Source organism: Sinohyriopsis cumingii, chromosome 7 (assembly GCF_028554795.1).
Source record: "Sinohyriopsis cumingii isolate HCF-2022 chromosome 7, ASM2855479v2, whole genome shotgun sequence".
Taxonomy (NCBI): domain Eukaryota; kingdom Metazoa; phylum Mollusca; class Bivalvia; order Unionida; family Unionidae; genus Sinohyriopsis; species Sinohyriopsis cumingii.
The window spans coordinates 96,792,209-96,809,565 of record NC_142967.1 but is presented as its reverse complement, the minus strand read 5'-3'; the positions used below and the strand labels follow the sequence as shown (position 1 = coordinate 96,809,565).

General features: G+C 36.0%; 1 protein-coding gene across 7 annotated transcripts in view; it reads right to left on the bottom strand.

Moving 5' to 3' along the window:
- Positions 1–1,434: 1,434 nt before the first annotated feature.
- The window catches only part of LOC149795765 (uncharacterized), a 95,167-nt gene continuing 79,244 nt past the window's right edge, over positions 1,435–17,357 (bottom strand). For all 7 annotated transcript variants that reach the window (XM_089965679.1, XM_089965682.1, XM_089965680.1 and 4 more), the window contains exon 2: positions 1,435–3,212. In XM_089965679.1, the coding sequence (XP_089821805.1) occupies positions 2,412–3,212 (801 nt within the window). In that variant the 3' untranslated portion in view covers positions 1,435–2,411. The remainder of the gene's footprint in view (positions 3,213–17,357) is intronic.

Genomic DNA, 17,357 nt, shown 5'->3' with positions numbered 1-17,357 from the left:
TTACAGCTAGCGCTTGCTCTAATTTAAGCACAACTGTTATTACAGCTAGCTTTGGTCTAATTTAAGCATTACAACTACTATTACAGCTAGCCTTGCTTTCATTTAAGCATTACAACTGCCATTACAGCTAGCGTTTGCTCTAATTTAAGCACAACAACTGTTACTACAGCTATCGTTCGCTTTAATTTAAGCACAACTGTTATTACAGCTATCGTTCGCTCTAATTTAAACACAACAACTGTTATTACAGCTATCGTTCGCTCTAATTTAAGTACAACAACTGTTATTACAGCTATCGTTCGCTCTAATTTAAGTACAACAACTGTTATTACAGCTATCGTTCGCTCTAATTTAAGTACAACAACTGTTATTACAGCTATCGTTCACTCTAATTTAAGTACAACAACTGTTATTACAGCTATCGTTCACTCTAATTTAAGTACAACAACTGTTATTACAGCTATCGTTCGCTCTAATTTAAGTACAACAACTGTTATTACAGCTATCGTTCACTCTAATTTAAGTACAACAACTGTTATTACAGCTATCGTTCGCTCTAATTTAAGCACTACAGATACGTCTACTGCTAGCTTTCTAAGTCTGACACTTGTTAGCTGCCAGAAAGGTTTTAAAAATACAAGTTTATGTTTTACAATATTTTTTTAAATATATAATGTTATTATACAAAATGTTTCGTGATGATTGCTTGATGCGGATATTTTAATTATTGCTCAGAGTCGAGGGCCCCGAGTGGCCGAGTGGTCTAAAGCGCTCTCCGTTACGGATTACTGCCATCTCAGCTCTGTCTGCATGGGTTCGAGTTTCGGATTCGGCTAATGTGAGCATGTGAGAAAGCTTGCCAGTAGCTTCTCGTGAGTCAGTGGTATTATTGTCTCCAAAAATATGCTTACCGTACGTTGAAAATGGTTCTGGTATTATGTCTGGATCAAGTCCAACACTGCCCCAACTGTAGTCTTCTGGAACATGTTGTTATCGCTGCTTCGTTCATCTGAAAATTCTGTAGCCTGAGTCTTCGTTTGTTCGTCCATCACCATGATAGATAAACTAGAACCTAACATAATTATTCATGTTTGGTTTTCTTATTACGCGGGAACGTCATAGGAAACCTTGAGGATAAAATCTTTTCTGATCGACATCCAGGAAAACGTTTATGTTCAAATGTTGAAAATATTTTGATATCGTTAATATTTTTAATATTTTTTACAGGGTTTGCCTGAGTTTTGGGTTAATCATTTTTCCTTATTTTATTTAATTTTCCTTACCTTATTTAGACGCGAATTTGTTTATATTTAAAAGAATCGGTATTTTCAAGGTGTTCGCTGAATGCAATATCACACATAATATAATGTATCTCACTACACTGATTGGTAAAAAACTTTTACACAAAACTAATCAACTACACGAGTCAAAGAGTAAGGGAATATACTTTAATGTTCATGTTTGACCTTGTATATTTGGGTACTACATATGATAGGGTGTTGATACTTTTAGGAGTTTATATTTAAACCAATTAATAAAATACAATCTACATCTTTCGTGTTATTCGGTTTTGCTCATTGTCATCTTCATGTTTGATTTCTAGGCTTTTCCTAGCTGACTCTAAAATTTAGAAAATGTATACGTCTTCAAAAGAAATGCAACATCTTTTAAAATCAGTGTTCCATCGGGAACTGAATTTAGTGCGGCCGGCTCATGGTCCATGGAAGTGAAAGTTGATAGGGAAAAGAAACAACATGATGTATTCTACAATTCCAAACGTTTTAGGTTAATTCAAAAAAAAGTACACCAACCTCCTTCGACTCTTTTTCTAGTAAAACAAGTTAATAATGCAGTCATTGCTTACTTAAAGTCACTTTTTTAGTATCAGTAAAATTACTATAGTGGCTTGACCCCGTATTTTCCAGGTTTGTCTAGCATGAAACGCAGACTTAAACCTCAAAGCACGAAAGTTAAGCGAGAGTTGAATGCTTCAAGCATTGAATCTAAATCATGTAAATGAAAGATTAGAACAATGGGACTTTCAGTGTGTTGTTTAAATTCCAGCTCCACTCTTAAACTGTTATATTTCGAAAGCCTAGATTTACTCCAACATTTCATATCTATATGTTTTCATTTTTGGATTGAGCATTATGGTGAAAATAATCTTTCTAGATAGAGGACTTGAACAACAGTTACCTGAACAACCTTTTTCCATTTGCTATATGTGACATGTAGCTAAGACTAGCTGCGGGAGAAAAAAAACTCCCACGAGAGCTTAATGTTGCAATTTATATCAAAGAACTTTAATATAAAAATGTTTAACTTTCAGAAAAATATATGAGCACATCAGTTTTAGGCATGGCTTTTTTTAGCGCTCCTAACGAGGCCACATCATACATTGACTTTAAAGTTCACCCCTGCTTTTGTATATTTTCTTTTGAAGTATTTGTTCTAAAGGCATCAGAAACACCGTCCAACCACGTATCAATTCTTTTAAAAAGTTCATCTTTTCTGACGGGCATCATTGTAACACTTCCTGTGTCATCCTCTATCATTTCCTCAGTGTGCATCTGCTCACGCATCTCGTCTTCTACAAACTGCACGTCCCTGTTCTCCATGTTAGCCGATGCCGTACGGAACACCTTTGGGGTCTGCTGCTCACAAAAAGCCATTGCTCTCATATTAGCTATTTCCTGGTCCAGCCTTGCTCTACCCTTTATTTTCTCTCTTTTGGAAGGATTAGAAGGCAATTTTCGGGCCCTAACACCAGGTGGTAGCACTGTAGACATTCTTCTCTGTTTGTGTGAAGATGTCAATAACACGGGATAGCCAAATCCGTGTTCTTTAAGATATTCACTCAGTCGCAACGGGTCCATTTTATTCCTTTTCTGGGTATGATTTGTTGTAACGTGGTCATTGTGGTATACGTCACTATGTTGACCATGGTCACTTATTGTCCTATCACTGGCTGAACTATTATCATACTCATGGTTACCCAGTTCCACGTGAATTTCAGAGTCTTCCCATGCCAGCACAGGTGCAGATCGAAGAGAAATCGGCCGAAATTTTGATGTCCCATAAGCTGGTAAACGTGTCTCACTGCTAAGCAGCATCGTTCGATTGCGCAGTAACGGAAATGGTGTATTGGGAACACTGTATGAAATTGGCCTGTCAAGCTTCAGTTTTGAGCACATCTCCTGACATTCCTTTATCTAAAAAGATAAATGCAAATATTTTATTTTTAAAAAATGAAGCGTGATGCAAACTCTGTCTAGGTCATAATTCAGTCAGATTTCCGACGTTATGTATCTACATATTGTTTCGTCACACTGTAATGCTCCTTAGCTAGTGGCGTTGCAAGCACGGACGCCAACAGAATTATTTTCGGGGGGGGGGGGGGCTTAATTATGGGGCACCCTCACATAAAAATGTTGTTAGATGGACCTTCTCATTCATCCCCTGCAGTTGCGGTAGTGGCTTAAACGGTCGTTATGCCACTGTCTTTTTATTGTACGTCATTACACCCTTATTCGCTAGCTATGTAAAGTTCGTAGATATACGATATAGTTTATATGATAACTCATAACCTATGTAAGGTATCATAGAAAATAAATGATATATCTCAGTGCTGTCCAACCTTTTTGACACCATGAGCCACTGAAAAATGTTTTTCTTGAAGCCGAGGGCCGCAGCAAAAAACTGAAAAGACATAGGTATCATGATTGGCGTGTAATATATCTTATATAACTTAAAAGATATCTTATAAACTGTATGATATATCTCTGTTTATAAGATGTATCAGTGTTGTCCAACCCGCGGCCTGATTTTGAATGCCCCCCCCCCCAGCTCGTTTCTTGCCTTGTTACATATTATGTGCACTTTTCTATGTTCTTCTGTACAAATTATTAATTTGAATTAATTAGATTGTGTTGACAGGTAAAAATTAGTCTTAATGTTTTATTTGTAAAATTAGTTTCGAAAAGGGGTTGATAATTTTTGACAAAATTAAATAAATCCACAAATCCCATCTAGGTATTTAATAGCAGGTTGAAACGTGTAGTTTCCATGCTTATCCTGTGTTTCGCGATTTGGGTTGATGATATGATAAAAAAAAAAATCTACATTCCTAGTATGTGTTGTCCTATTGTTGCAACGCTATTTCCAACTTCTTCTAGATTCATGTTAACATTCCACGAGGTAGAGAACCATCAGCTTCAGTCATTTGGGAAAATAGTTTTGAACGTTTTAAAAAGAAAAGCATATTTTTAAACATATGTATGATCAGGTATTCATCAATGAATGAACCACATCTCTCTCGTATGTCAATCCGACACAAGGCGAAAACTAGATATAGTCAGTTGCAAAAGCTCGCCGATTCAAAAGAACTTTTTAAAATTTTAAACCCTTTGTACTTTGCTTGGTATAATAATCGCAAATTTCAAAATAGCACCGCCTACAAATTTAACACAAATTAAAACAATAGTTTCTGCGTTAATTTAGCTTCAAGTCTGTACATACTGTAGATATTTTAATCAAGTTTGTGGGAGCAAGTCCCGTTATATGACCCATTTAAAAACAAGGCAGGTATTGTTTCCATCACCAAAATACTGCAGACGCTACATTGGGGTGCGTCTGTTTTTAGCATAAGGACTTTTTTGAAATTTGTATCGTCTGTAGGACTGTCCCAATTAATCGAAAACTCGGCAATGGATCAAAATAAATGTTACGATCGACTATATATACAGAAGTTAGAAATATAATTGTAGAAAGACATTTCGTGTCCTGAACACTACATTTCATGCTTCTTTTATAGCTTCAATCTGCATAATTCTAATTCTAACGTGCGATAATAACTGTAATACAAAACTGTACGATAATCATTTTGTCATTGCCAGATTTTATTCTCTGACAAGAAGAACATTTATGGACGGAAAGCATTAACATATACAAAAGGAAAATAACCAAACATTTTGTATGTTCCAGAGCGACAAAAGAGCCAAGAATTGTATTCAGTTATGTCACGAGCTATACACACCGTAAACTTCCATCCCACTATCTCTTTCACAGAATATGTTTCGTATTCACTCTTATATATTAAATTTCGATAAATTGTCTTCTGAATAGCATGCATAATTAAATTGTAGTGATCTGGAATGACCCCACTGGTAAAATGTAGGCGAGATTTTCGAATGGTTGATTATTGTTTTTACAGTCTGATGACTTTTAGAGAAAACAAAGATGGCAACCGTCTATCCTTGTTTTTTTTTTTACTGTATTTCGTACAGCATAGGAATGGAAGATCATCTGAGGGCATCTGACGAACTATTTTGCAAGAAAACAACAACAACATTTTCATGACTGTCTGTAGGCAAGCTACTGCAGTGTAGTGTTGAAAGGTCATCCTACGCTATGTAAGATAGCTAGAAGGATTCTGTAAACCAGACAGCGAATTTAAAGAATTGCTTTGCTTGAATCGTTTTTACGTCTTGTTCTTGTTCTACCCCCACCCACCCACCCCCACCCCCGACACAGAAAAAAATATTTAAGTCTTGTCCAGGAAGAGATAGCTGAAGTTGATGGTTTAAGGTTGTATTAACCTTAGATGGTATAGGCAGTCAGGCCTTCGTGGACGGTAACATAAACAGTGACAAGTATATTGACACCTATGGAAACGTGTATATCCAGACAAGCCCTGGCTATTACCAGATGACAGTGCACATGTGCATCAGTAGAACCCCTATCTCACCCAACTTTGGACGATCTGAAAATCCACCCTCTACACCTGGGAAACTTATCCGAATTTTTCTAATTCAGAGACGGTACCAGTCAATACCCAACACACAAACACTGCAGACAAGTCTTTATGTCAAAAGGTCACAAAATAAAATATAGATGATGTATAGGTACATTAAGGGTACTTTTTCTGTGGTGATGCTGCTTTTTTTTCCCAACTCAACATAGCGGCCATCTTGAATACTGAAACAATGCCGACGGGATATAAAGTAAGGTTGATTAACGGAGATATCAGTTACCATTAACATATATGTATATATAACATGTTGTATATTTCAGTTGTCATTATTTCCACAGTTCACGAGGGCAACAACGATTACATATTAAATTGTAGCAATACTTGATATCGTGAATGATTGATCCTTCAAACTTGTATCTGTCAAAGGAGGTGCTCTATTTCAAAACTCTTTTATCTAAAGCAAAGGTTTTACGAGTGACGCTAGTTACTGACAACATATCTTATATCAGGTAAACAACCAAAAGTCAGTAAGTACCCAAAAATGATACATAAAATCTATTCTTAAAAGCAGTTCCTGTGTTACTTGGTACTGTCTATATCAGTATGGTATTTTGCAACAAGTGATTTTGTAGAAACCTTAAGATCGGTCGGAGGTCTCGAGTTTACTTTATGCATTTTTGAAATAATTTACAAAGTAAGCCCATGCTATTGGAAAGTGTAACAATGTTCTCGCATATACCAGTACTTCATATGGCATGTTGGTGCCTTTAATAAGAGAAGAAGACCCTTTCCTCCAAAAAGATTAGAAATCATGAACGGGCACTCATTGAATAACTAATGAATAATGACATTACCAACCAGTATTAAAATCATGGGCCTAAAGTGACCACAAAGTCATTGCTGTCTCACTTTTCACTCCAAAGGCTATGCACATTTGTGATATAAGATTTAATAATGATATTATATGTATAAAGTAGAGAAGAGAACATAGAAAAAGTCTTTCTCAGTCAGTCCATGTTAAGTCCTACAAATCTGCTTCTTTCAGTGTGCATGGTATTTTGTTCATATCTGCAATAAGTCTCGCAGAAAATAAGGACAGTTATTTTTAACCAATTGGGTAAAACTTTACCAAAGCCTGCAGGCCTGGAATATGTACCATAACAAAACCGGAATCAACGAATGTTAATTATTGCTTGCGAATAATTTAATACTTGTTTAGCGTTAAGAAAAATCAATTAGTTTTTGTTGTTTTGTTTGTTTGTTTTTTAAATACGTAAATAAAACTGGTCCATATGTAACAGTGATCATATTATACAGACAAGGATTTACAACGATTAGTATATCACCAGCAGAGTAAAATATTACAATAAGAAACATTTTTAACTGATAATTATTTCATAAACAAGTGGGCGACAAGTGTTATTTTTGATTGATCAACGACTTTTGTTCTGGAATGAGGCAGGAAGTGTCTAAATTGATCCAGAATGGTACGTGCGCCTTCGTGTTCAGTACGGAGAAATGTATTGACATTTTAATGGTGAAGTTAGTCCATACCATATATTGACCTAAGAAGCCGGAACTTGAGCCTTTGGTATAGCTCAATCAATGTTTGACCAATTAGTTAAGCAATTCTCTCTCTCTCTCTCTCTCTCTCTCTCTCTCTCTCTCTCAAATCATCACACCTAATTTTTAATAAAAATTTTCTGGAGTTGAAGTAAAATTGGTAGATAGAAAATGACAGTAAAAGATGTATACATTTGAAAACAGTATGATCTTGTAGCACCATACATAAAATACTAAATGATCTGCCAAAAACCGAAAAATACGCGCTATTATTTGTATCTCCCTAAATGCTATGGCTATGTGCATGACAGCGTGAGAAAACTTGCTCATTTGTTATGGTTGTATGCACAACAGTAAGAACACACAACACGATTTACCAGATCAAACCAGACAGGATATACCAGCTCAAACCAGACTATCATTTGGCAAGATTCAAATTGCCGCACCCTCACGTGTCGTCACCGTAAGGAGTATGGGAACATTTCAAAAAACGCTTGTAAATTTAAAATTGTTATCATTTATTGTATGGGTCCTGGAACATTTAGAGCAAACTTATAAATTTAACATTTATTCGAGCTCTTACCACGAATATGAGGTCACACAGTGGGTGAACTAGAACAAAGATGCTTTTGTTCAACAACTCTTGATCTGAAACCACGTTGTCACCATACCGCACAGGACAACAAACTGTCCCAGAAGGACAAGTGTACGAAGCATACACGCAGAGCACGGCACAGAATACAAGAATTTAATTTTATTTATGCAGCATAAATTACGGCACAAAGATATTTTGTGATAAATTCAACGTCATTTTCAAATATTAAATGCTTTCGACAGAAAAGCAAATCATCTTGGTATCAATAGATAGTGTGTAATTACTTTCGGGTTTGGATTGGATACAAAAGAATACAAATGTTGATTATTGTTGCACAACATCACAAACGAATGCATGCCTTACTTCAGAAAATACGCGGATTTTCAGATTATATTCGATGTCGATAGGCTAGATCAATACTGACAGCAAGATGGCTAAATCGATGTCGATAGGCTAGATCAATACTGACAGCAAGATGGCTAAATCGATGTCGATAGGCTAGATCAATACTGACAGCAAGATGGCTAAATCGATGTCGATAGGCTAGATCAATACTGACAGCAAGATGGCTAAATCGATGTCGATAGGCTAGATCAATACTGACAGCAAGCTGGCTAAATCAATGTCGATAGGCTAGATCAATACTGACAGCAAGATGGCTAAATCGATGTCGATATGATAGATCAATACTGACAGCAAGCTGGCTAAATCAATGTCGATAGGCTAGATCAATACTGACAGCAAGATGGCTAAATCGATGTCGATAGGCTAGATCAATACTGACAGCAAGCTGGCTAAATCAATGTCGATAGGCTAGATCAATACTGACAGCAAGCTGGCTAAATCGATGTCGATAGGCTAGATCAATACTGACAGCAAGATGGCTAAATCGATGTCGATAGGCTAGATCAATACTGACAGCAAGATGGCTAAATCAATGTCGATAGGCTAGATCAATACTGACAGCAAGCTGGCTAAATCAATGTCGATAGGCTAGATCAATACTGACAGCAAGCTGGCTAAATCAATGTCGATAGGCTAGATCAATACTGACAGCAAGCTGGCTAAATCGATGTCGATAGGCTAGATCAATACTGACAGCAAGATGGCTAAATCAATGTCGATAGGCTAGATCAATACTGACAGCAAGATGGCTAAATCGATGTCGATAGGCTAGATCAATACTGACAGCAAGCTGGCTAAATCAATGTCGATAGGCTAGATCAATACTGACAGCAAGCTGGCTAAATCGATGTCGATAGGCTAGATCAATACTGACAGCAAGTTGGCTAAATCAATGTCGATAGGCTAGATCAATACTGACAGCAAGATGGTTAAATCAATGTCGATATGATAGATCAATACTGACAGGAAGCTGGCTAAATCAATGTCGATAGACTAGATCAATACTGACAGCAAGATGGCTAAATCAATGTCGATAGACTAGATCAATACTGACAGCAAGCTGGCTAAATCGATGTCGATAGGCTAGATCAATACTGACAGCAAGATGGCTAAATCGATGTCGATAGGCTAGATCAATACTGACAGCAAGATGGCTAAATCGATGTCGATAGGCTAGATCAATACTGACAGCAAGATGGCTAAATCAATGTCGATAGGCTAGATCAATACTGACAGCAAGATGGCTAAATCGATGTCGATAGGCTAGATCAATACTGACAGCAAGATGGCTAAATCAATGTCGATATGATAGATCAATACTGACAGGAAGCTGGCTAAATCAATGTCGATAGACTAGATCAATACTGACAGCAAGCTGGCTAAATCGATGTCGATAGACTAGATCAATACTGACAGGAAGCTGGCTAAATCGATGTCGATAGGCTAGATCAATACTGACAGCAAGCTGGCTAAATCGATGTCGATATACTAGATCAATACTGACAGCAAGATGGCTAAATCGATGTCGATAGACTAGATCAATACTGACAGCAAGCTGGCTAAATCGATGTCGATAGACTAGATCAATACTGACAGCAAGATGGCTAAATCGATGTCGATAGGCTAGATCAATACTGACAGCAAGATGGCTAAATCAATGTCGATAGGCTAGATCAATACTGACAGCAAGATGGCTAAATCGATGTCGATAGGCTAGATCAATACTGACAGCAAGATGGCTAAATCAATGTCGATATGATAGATCAATACTGACAGGAAGCTGGCTAAATCAATGTCGATAGGCTAGATCAATACTGACAACAAGATGGCTAAATCAATGTCGATAGGCTAGATCAATACTGACAGCAAGCTGGCTAAATCAATGTCGATAGGCTAGATCAATACTGACAGCAAGATGGCTAAATCGATGTCGATATGATAGATCAATACTGACAGCAAGCTGGCTAAATCAATGTCGATAGGCTAGATCAATACTGACAGCAAGCTGGCTAAATCGATGTCGATAGGCTAGATCAATACTGGCAGCAAGATGGCTAAATCAATGTCGATAGGCTAGATCAATACTGACAGCAAGATGGCTAAATCGATGTCGATAGGCTAGATCAATACTGACAGCAAGATGGCTAAATCGATGTCGATAGGCTAGATCAATACTGACAGCAAGATGGCTAAATCAATGTCGATAGGCTAGATCAATACTGACAGGAAGCTGGCTAAATCAATGTCGATAGGCTAGATCAATACTGACAACAAGATGGCTAAATCAATGTCGATAGGCTAGATCAATACTGACAGGAAGCTGGCTAAATCAATGTCGATAGGCTATATCAATACTGACAGCAAGATGGCTAAATCGATGTCGATAGGCTATATCAATACTGACAGCAAGATGGCTAAATCGATGTCGATAGGCTAGATCAATACTGGCAGCAAGATGGCTAAATCAATGTCGATAGGCTAGATCAATACTGACAGCAAGATGGCTAAATCAATGTCGATATGATAGATCAATACTGACAGGAAGCTGGCTAAATCAATGTCGATAGGCTAGATCAATACTGACAGCAAGCTGGCTAAATCGATGTCGATAGGCTATATCAATACTGACAGCAAGATGGCTAAATCGATGTCGATAGGCTAGATCAATACTGGCAGCAATATGGCTAAATCAATGTCGATAGGCTAGACCAATGCTGACAGCAAGATGACTAGATCAATACTGACATCAAGAAGGCTGGTACGAAAAAGGGTTTACATTATGTATTTGACGTGCATACATATGCAAATCTATACTCTGCTAAATTTACAGTACCATTTCAAGATGTAGAGCATTGTACTAGCTCAGTTTACAATAATTCGGCAAAATCTGTTTACAATTTCTGGAAATTTCTTTTTCTTTGTGCATTGCTATGCACATATCTCACCTGCTGTTGTCCCTCGAAGAAATTGCATTGACGTGTGAACTAACATAAGTTTGACGCTATGCTGCAACGTCCTTTCAGGACAAGAGTTGACGAACATCAACAGTATCGTTGACCTTTGGTCATCTGCTGTCTCTGTTCCGAGTTTGCTCGAACTGTTACAATAGCTTACATTAGACGCAATAATTTGAAACTTAGAAGTGTGCTTTAAATATTCCAGTAACCAAATAATAGAAGTAATTTGAATTTTGATTTAATCCTCTAGTTTGCTCGTACTATCATATACATAACCAGAAACAAATTTACAAGCGTTATATACATTCCACAAAAAAAAATCACACGAGCTGTTAACTATTTAGCCAGAAAAGTATGTAGACTCAAAATGACTGCGGTAATTTGAATTTATTCGTTGATATCCATGTCATAAGAATCGTACTATTTTAGTATACACTGTCATTGAGTGATCTCGTACTGTCTTTTTGAATGTACTAACACTTGCCGAAGTATATGAAAATCTGGTTAATGTTTATTATAATTACTGTTTAACAGAGATGCCTCTAAACGTATGCAGCCAATTTTGTTGATGACAATGCTATAAATATGTGGTCAATTTATTGCTTTGTTGTGTTTTTGTGTTTTGCCTATTTTATGTCGCTACAAAATGGAGCCAAACGTCGGGTTTGGGGTGAAATTAGTTGCTTTTCTCCCCATTTCGAGCAGACGACTGACCGATCTCTTCGCTGACAATGTCAACAGCATCACTGACAAAAGACAATTTTAAAAATCCAAAACTCTAAAGTTTTTAGTGCCCAGCTGCAAGATACGTTTTTCCTCCCTATGACACACTGATGACAGTCCGAGAAAAGGTGTAGAAATTTAAATGAAACCTCGATATTTATTAAAGGATCAGGCTTGGCATCTGCTATCTCGAAATTAAGGAACCCCCATCATATGCAAGATAAAGATGGCAGCCATATTTTCGCCACACTCGAGTTTTTGTCGCAAACTGAATAAAATATCGTTAGTGTCGATGTCAGCTGCTGGACGTGTGAGCCAAACGAGACACATATTAGTTATTATCAATTTGGAGGATATAAATATAATTGTCTTGACTTTATGGGATTTAAGTGCATACAACATGTTCATGTTTTGCAGAATGAGCTACAATAGATATCTTAAACTAAATCAGTGATAATGTTATTTGAAATACTCTCTCGCGAAGATTTTTAGGGGTGTGGTATCCATTTATTGCGTGAAATCAATGAAATGTTACTTTTGTGACATTCATAAAAAAAAAATCAGAATCAAATAGTGTGTACTAATGTCCAACTTATCCAAACACCTTCAAAGAAAATCTCAGACTGATTTAATCATGGAGATTATCGAGAAATATCTAGTCTTGAAGATGTTCATACCTTAGGTGCACGTGCTACCTCCTTAAATCCTCCGTCCACTCGCTGACATGTATAGCGATCGCATACGATTCCATGGAGTGTTAATGCAAAAGGTGCACTTGTACAGTACACATAACGCCAAGGACAGTCATGCCATGCAAGGTGATCATCAACTATTTTTACTTCAAAATGAGAATGTATTTAATGTTATGACTAACGTCAGCTTGAATTACACCATTCTGATAAAAGTTATCGTCAACAGTTTTGATTAAGTTCTAATATGTCACTAGCTGGTAGTAGTGCATTGCTTATTACATAACACTAGTTTATCTTGTTTACGACACAAGTATTTCAGTTTGTAGCTAATTAAAACCCTCTTTCTACTCTGTGAGTCAAAAACTAAAGCACTGTTTCTATCTAATTGATATCATTCGTGCACTCTTCAGGTTTGGATAAAATTCATTTCGTTGTTTTTATTATACGGCAGTGAGACTGAGTCGTGTTCTATGTAAGTTTGGATAATATCGATTTGGTTGTTTTTGTTACACGGCAGTGAGATTGTGTCGTGTTCTTTGTAGGTTTGGATAACGTCGATTTCGTTGTCTTTATTACACTGCAGATGGTTTGTTAGCAAATTGTATACTTAGATTTCAGTACAATCGAAGACATTATAGTACGCGTGAGTCGACCAAATATGCAGCAGCTAATGCACAAAAACGATCACAAACCTTTTTCTAAAATGCAAAAAAAAAAAAAATATTGCCCACGGATCACGTAAGTAGAAATATATTTCAGATCGTTTACGTGTTACAGAGAGCTACTTTACTATTTAATTTCTTCTTGTGCATGTTGTGTCATTTCAGTACTCAAGATCAATGCCATATTCTAAAAACAAAACTAATATCTTGCATTAATTGGCGTCTCACGTATACATAGATTACACGAAGAAATGGTTTTACAGGTGTGCCATGACAGGTGCTTACGTATTTTGCATGTATGATCCAATCAAGACATTTTTCCTTTAATAATAAAAGGGCGATTGTTTTTTTTTTTTTTCTATAACAAATGCCTTGCACATTACCTGTCTGGGGCAAAGATTAATTAATTATACTTTTAAGCCTTTATATGCCAATTTGTAATCAAATACATATGAATAAAGTAAATGAGTACACCATCTAATGCGTAAATTAAACATGTTACATATCTACATTTTTATTTTGCAACCTTGATAATTGGCCAGGTTTGTCAATTAATACTGTTTTATGCTTAAGATTTCAACAATTAAAGACAGTGGTCTTTGAAATTTAAATCCATTTTTAAGAATAAAATTGAGCAGCCATTTATATTGCGCTGTATTAAACACTCAGTCTCCCAGTAAGTGTCATAATGGTGTTTGTAAGGTGGAGCAGCCAAATGAGAACGCTAGGTATCAATAACCAATAATCAGTAATAAAATACTTAGATATAAAAATAAAGGTGATCGTAATGGTACAGAAACTTTAAACGTTTTACAAATTAATATTCGTTAAAATGTTTAGGAACAAAGTATATATATATATATATATATATATATATATATATATATATATATATATATATATATATATATATATATATATATATATATATATATATATATATATATTAAAACTGCCAGAAAAATATGCTCATAAATGATACCTACGTGCATGTAAGTCTTTCTTTTTGACATCCGACTGTGAAATAATACAACAATAAATAAAATAAAGAAAACAAAAACCTTCACTGTTTTCTTTTTATATATAAAGGCAAGTTGAAAAATAACATTTGGTGGATGTCAAAGGAAATTCTGACACAAAAATCTCATACATTCTCAACACATTTGGGAACATATCTGTAAAATAGTTCTTATAAGACGATGGACGGTGGGGAGGGGAGCCGACCGCTTTGTAATATCCCAATCTATAGTTTAAAATGAATATTTTAGATAGCTCACGGCGTGTTGGAAAATTATATTATTGTGATTTCTATGGAAATATTGAATTGAAAATAAATAGCATTTTGCTATTATTTGAAAGACATTATTTTATTCGCCGTACCCGTATTCAGCATGGACACGCTCCATGATTAAATGACTGCACGCTGGTACCCAAAAGGATGAACCGTTCTGCATGATCAAATTCCGATACTAGGAGAAGAAACGCACATAAACTGCTTAAACATCTTTGCATGTTAAAACTTGTGCAGTCTCTCCTTTTCGTTTTCAATTTCAATTAATATAAACGTTCGTTATGAATTGAATAAAGGCATTCAAGTTCAAAAACAGACAATAATTCAACACTACAAAAAGAAAATTAATGTCACAAGCTCTTTTATATCAGTTGTTGATCACCATGTCCCACGTGGATTGTATAGTGTTTGCAATGAAAAGTATTTTTGTGTTCTGTTTGGGCAGTTTCAAATATTAATTAATGTTATGTCCTCTGAATTTAACAAAAACATTAGACTTGATGTATATGTACTAAAATTAAAGCACATGAAAAATCTTATTATTTGCTATGAGTTTCAATAATTGTCTTTGTTCTTTCTTCTAAGACCTTGCATATGATAAACAGTAGTTACATGACATCCTGCGGAATAACTCTACCATTCGATACCGTTCAGAACTTTGATTTATCAGAGAGAGAGAGAGAGAGAGAGAGAGAGAGTTTTACCCAAATGGTTGCCTGTATCAGTTCTATCTTATTTTCAGGTACCTGTCGTGTCAATTAACAGTATTACTTTTAGTTGTTTTGAAATCTGATGTCTGTTTTATTCTATAGAAGTTTGCAATAAACCTATTTCATTGCCTTTTTCAGACAGCAGAAGGATTCATTACAAGCAAGATTTTGTTAATATCTGCTTTTGCGGCTGTATTCACAAGCTTTGCCAACAGAATTTCGCTTGCTAATTCTGACAATGAAATCCTTTTCAAAACTGTACACATTCCGCTGACCTTGTATGCATTTCTTCCTGCGCATGTTTCGTTATCATAAGCTGCTGTCTTTTCCTTACTCAAGATCAGTGTGTTTTCTTGAAAAGCGATTAATAGCTGGATGTTCAAGGTTTACACAACATACATGCAGAGATGATGTTATAGGTGTGTCATGACAGGTACTTGTGTAATCTGTATGGTTTATCCAATACGTAAACATATTTAAGATAGCAGGCTTTATTTCAAAGCTTTGCAAATTCTCTGTCTGATGCAAAGATTAATAGTGATTCTTTTTGAATGAATCTGCCAATATACAATCAACCTACCGCGAATAATCTAATGCGTCAATGAAGTGATGTTTTTGTAAAGTTCTGTCATTTCATTATATCCTAACTTTGTTCTGTAATTGGCTTGACATACGCTACGTCAGGCCTGTAGTATTTAATTACTTTTCTATGATTTCAATTGTTAAGAAAGTGATTCTTGTAATGTAACACTGTTGCGTCAATTAAATTATTGTAATGCAACATTGTTGTGACAATTAAATTCCTTTTACATAAGAATGGGGCCCCGAGTGGCCTAGTGGTCTAAAGCGCTCTCCGTTACGGATCACTGCCATCTCACCTCTGTCTGCGTCGGTTCGAATCTCGGATTCAGCCAATGTGGGAATGTGAGAAAGCTTGCCAGTAGCTTCTCGTGGGTCGGTGGATCTTTCCGGGGTTTTCCTTGGTTCTTCCTTCACCATTAATACTGGCCGCCATGTATCATGTGTTGAAAAATGGCTTTAAACCCTACAACAACAGCAGCTTTACCTAAGACTGTTGTAACACTTAGATTCTCTTAACGTAATACTGTTGTAAAACTTAGATTCTTGTAACGTAAAGTTTTTGTAACAATTAGGCTCTTGAAAACGTTACACTTTTGTAAAACTTAGATTATTGTAACGATTTATAGGCGCATGTTAATAAATGATCTTGACGATAAACAGTAGGTGTTGGAAAGTGGAGTACACTCGGTATTTATCGTCAACATGCTGGAATAAACTAAATCCAGCAAACAAAAGTAAAAGTGGAGTTGTTTGTTTAAAAAATGATAATAGCAACAATATGTGTGTATGTGTGTGTGTTTTTTAATGTGAAAACGACAGAGCAAAAATAGTGGAAAATAAATCAAATACTGGTTTACCTTTGGATGACTTGCTACATTGACTGCGTGAATGCAATATTATGAATACCTAACGCTATAATGAGTAAAATAATAAAATAGAGACAAACCAGTCATACATACAATTATACTTTTTTTATAAAGGATATGCAACATATAAATTTTAGTATTTTATACAATTTTATATAATGCATTGGTATTAAGGGCATTATGATACAAAGTCTCTAACCTATGAATCCACTAAGTTTCTTTTATGAGTCTATTCATTTCTCCGTGTACAGTATATATTGGCATGAAAGAAAAATCGAGTAAAGAGTGATTATTGGCATTAAAATGTGTTGAAATATTAAATTGATTGATTGATTACTTGGATTTACGTCGCGTGCGCCCAAAAGAACACATGCGACGGGTTTATTCCCGCACAGCGGGATGCTAAATGTTCCTGGGGGAAGGAATTAGTGCCGCATCCCACAGGCGTTTGGAAATGGTAGCTGTGTAGCGTAGAAATGTAGTTAGCTGCTTCTACTAGCTGCTGGACTGGGTAGTTCTTGTAGACCTCTTGATAGAATTGTGTAAGGATTCTGACACC